This window comes from Perognathus longimembris, chromosome 17 (genome assembly GCF_023159225.1).
Source record: "Perognathus longimembris pacificus isolate PPM17 chromosome 17, ASM2315922v1, whole genome shotgun sequence".
Lineage (NCBI taxonomy): Eukaryota > Metazoa > Chordata > Mammalia > Rodentia > Heteromyidae > Perognathus > Perognathus longimembris.
The window spans coordinates 53857894-53861481 of record NC_063177.1 but is presented as its reverse complement, the minus strand read 5'-3'; the positions used below and the strand labels follow the sequence as shown (position 1 = coordinate 53861481).

Here is a 3588-nt window from a genome sequence, read left to right as displayed (position 1 = left end):
GCGCGGGGAGCGGCGGGCCCTCGGCCGGCCGCGCGGGGTGGGAGCCCCCGAGGCGCGCGTGAGGCCGGCTGTTCCGGGCAGGGGGGCCGGGCACCGTGTCATCGGTGCCGGTGCTGGCGCCGGACCGGGCCGCGGCCTCGAAGGCTCGGTCGCCTCCGCCCCGGGGGCTCGGGCGTCCCCGCGGGGCGCGCGCACGGGGGACCGTCCAGCACCGCCGCCTCCGCGCCCGGGCCCGGCCCCCGGCCCGCGCGGCCCGGCTGGGGAATGGCCCCCGTCCCCTCGGGGCCGGCCCGGGCGGTGAAGGACCGACCGTTCCCGGGGCCCGGGGCCCTCCCGGGCGGGGGAGAGGGGAGAGGGAGAATGGGGGGGGGGGCGTCCCCGCCGGGTCCAAGAAAAAAGGAAGAGGCTCGGGGAGCGTCTCCGGGCCGGCCGGGCTCCCAGAACTGCCCGCGCCCGCGGAGCGGCGCCCCCGCCTCTGCCAGAAACCGGCCTTCTTAGAAGGGAGGGGTGCGGGGAAAGTGTGAATGAGAAGTTGGGGGCGGAGCGCGCGCGGGGGCGGGGCCGCTGCCAGGAACGCGCGGCGGCGGCGGCGGGGCCGGGGCCGGGGCCGGGGCCGGGGCCGGGGTCTCCGGGGCCGCCCCTCCGCGCCCCTCCGCGCCCCTCCGCGCCCGGCCCCGCCCCCTCGGCCGCGCGCTCCCCCCCTCCCCGCGATCGCGGCCCCCACCCCCCCCCCCCCGCCGCCGGCTCCCGGCTCCGGGCCCGCCCTCCGCCGCCCGCGGCCCCTCCCTCGGCCCGGGCGCACGGCCTTTCATTGCTGCGAGTAGTGACTAAACATTACAAGAAGGCCGGCCGTGCAGTTCCAGGAATCGGGGGGCGGGGCGCCGAGGCCGCGTATAAACCCCGCGATCGCGGCCTCGGCGGCCGCTCGGATCCGCACTCCCCGCGCCGCCGCCGCCCGCGCCGCCGCCGCCGCCGCCACCCCGGCCCCGCGCGCCGCCGCTCCGGCTCGGTGCCCGCCGCCGGCCCGCGCCCGGGGAGGGGGCCACGGGGAAGCCCCCCGGGGGCTCGCGCGCGCCGAAGCCCCTTTGTGGACTCCACGGCTGCCCCCATCGGGGCGCCGCGCCTTCGCCGCCTCCGCCGCGCCTGGGGGACCCGAGGAGGCGCAGCTCCAAGGTCGGAGACTTCGATTCGGGACCAGGTAGGAGAGGAGGGGCGCGGCGTGGGGAAGGGTGGAGGCCTCGCGCAGGCCGGGGAGCTTTTCCCGGTTTCTCCTCCCCTTCCCGGGTCGTTCCCGGCAGGGAGGGGACGAGGTAGGGAGCGGAGCGGATGGAAGCCAGAGATCCCAGGTTCCCGGAACACTCAGGCTGGGGCCCTCGGCTTCTCTGGCCCCCTCCCTCCTCCCTCCCTCCCTCCCCCCCCCTTCCCTGCATCCACGCCGCCCGGGGCCACCGGACTGAGCGGCGCCCCGGGCGTCCCGGGGGCCCCCCCTGCCCGCTCCTCTCGCCCCGGCGGCGCTCCAGGACGCCCGAGTTCCGCGCGCGACTTTGCCACTCGGCGTGGCGCTCCGTGCGCGCCGGGGGGGAACGGAGTGTGTGTGTGGGGGGGCGCTGTTTCGGGGCCGCCCGGCCGACGGGGCGGCCCGGACCGCCGAGACGGCCTCCTCCCCCGGGGCAGGGGGTGCCCGGTCCGCCGGGCCGGGGGTGGCGGGTCCCCGGGGCCGGCCGGGCGCCGCGCCGGAGGAGGGCTCCGGGCACTCACGCGGCGCGCTCCTTCCTCCCCGCAGCCCCCCGGGATGCGGTAGCGGCCGCCGCGCGGAGGCCGCGAAGCAGCTGCAGCCGCCCCCGCGCAGACCCCCGCGGGCTCCGTGCGCCATGGTCACCCACAGCAAGTTTCCCGCCGCCGGGATGAGCCGCCCCCTGGACGCCAGCCTGCGCCTCAAGACCTTCAGCTCCAAGAGCGAGTACCAGCTGGTGGTGAACGCCGTGCGCAAGCTGCAGGAGAGCGGCTTCTACTGGAGCGCCGTGACGGGCGGCGAGGCGAACCTGCTGCTCAGCGCCGAGCCCGCCGGCACCTTCCTCATCCGAGACAGCTCCGACCAGCGCCACTTCTTCACGCTCAGCGTCAAGACCCAGTCGGGGACCAAGAACCTGCGCATCCAGTGCGAGGGGGGCAGCTTCTCGCTGCAGAGCGACCCGCGGAGCTCGCAGCCCGTGCCCCGCTTCGACTGCGTCCTCAAGCTGGTGCACCACTACATGCCGCCCCCGGGCGCCCCGTCCTCCTCCTCCTCCCCCTCCCCGCCGACGCCGGCCCCCGCCAACGCCGCGCCCTCCTCCGGGGCGCCCGCCCCGCCGCTCCCCGGGAGCACCCCGCGGAGAGCCTATTACATCTACTCCGGGGGCGAGAAGATCCCCCTGGTGTTGAGCCGGCCCCTCTCCTCCAACGTGGCCACGCTTCAGCACCTCTGCCGCAAGACTGTCAATGGTCACCTGGACTCCTACGAGAAAGTCACCCAGCTGCCCGGACCCATTCGGGAGTTCCTGGACCAGTATGACGCGCCTCTTTAAGGAGCACCACCGGGCGGCGGGGTCAGGAGAGGGGGCCCCCCCTCCCCTCCCGTGGCACTTGGCACAAGCACACACACACACACAGACACACACACACACAGAGTCCAGCTGTAACAGCCCCTGAGCGCTGGGTGAGCGGGCTGGGGTGGGGGCGAAGCCCCCCCCCCCCTCTGGCCCTCCCTTCCTCCCAGTGGGGCCCGGCAGGACCTGGGGCGCATGAGGGAGAGAGCCACCTGGCCTCCCTCCCCAGCTCCAGCTTCTCCCGAAGAGCCAGCTGGCCTGTTGGGACAATAGCCATGACAAGTGGATCCTCCGCCCGCCCTGCGCTCCCCGCCGCCGCTTCCCACGGGGAACACCGCCACGGGAGTGTGGAACTCATGAGAACGGCGGGGGAATCTTCAAACTTTCCACCCGACGGAACTTGGTTTGCGCGCTTTGATTTGGTTTCAACCTGAGCAGGCTGGGGGAAGGGGGGGGACTTGGGGGGAAGGAAGGAAGAGAGGGGCCACCCGTGGGGCTCCCTGGGGAGCCGAGGGAAGGGCCCCTCCCACCACCTCCACTCCACTCCCTGAGGCGGCCTGGAGGGAGCCGTCCTGGTCCCCCGGGGCAGCCGGGAAACCCAGGTTCCAAAGTCCACTGGCGTCCCACAGCCCTTCCCTGTGTTCAAGAGGAAGTGGCGTCCAGAGGGGGCGATGGATGGGACTGGTCAGTTGGTCTCATCTTCCTGCCCATGCTGTACCTCCCAACACCTGGCAGCGGGTGGGAGGGATGAGCCATCTTTGACCCCAATGGGGCATTCTACTTTGTGCCTCCTGACTTAAAGTCTGGCTTGGAGATTCGCCTTAAATGCTCCCTGTCCCACGGATCGCGACTGGCACACGAGCCAAACACCCAGCCAACCCAGGTAGCGAGGCCAAGGGATTCACCAAGGGGCACCCAGCCGGCCACTGGCCAGGGGACACGGCAGGGTGGAGGGGGAACACCCAGGCCTTGCAGCCGAGCACGGAGGGGGTCTGTTCCCGAG

The 3588-nt window shown here is 74.2% G+C and overlaps 1 protein-coding gene across 1 annotated transcript; it reads left to right on the top strand.

Moving 5' to 3' along the window:
• Positions 1 to 1043: 1043 nt before the first annotated feature.
• On the top strand, positions 1044 to 2636 carry Socs3 (suppressor of cytokine signaling 3). Its single transcript, XM_048365440.1, has 2 exons — positions 1044 to 1198; positions 1784 to 2636. Exon 2 carries the CDS (start codon positions 1872 to 1874, stop codon positions 2562 to 2564), a length of 693 nt encoding a protein of 230 aa, XP_048221397.1. The 5' UTR covers positions 1044 to 1198; positions 1784 to 1871; the 3' UTR covers positions 2565 to 2636.
• The last annotated feature ends 952 nt before the right edge of the window (positions 2637 to 3588 follow it).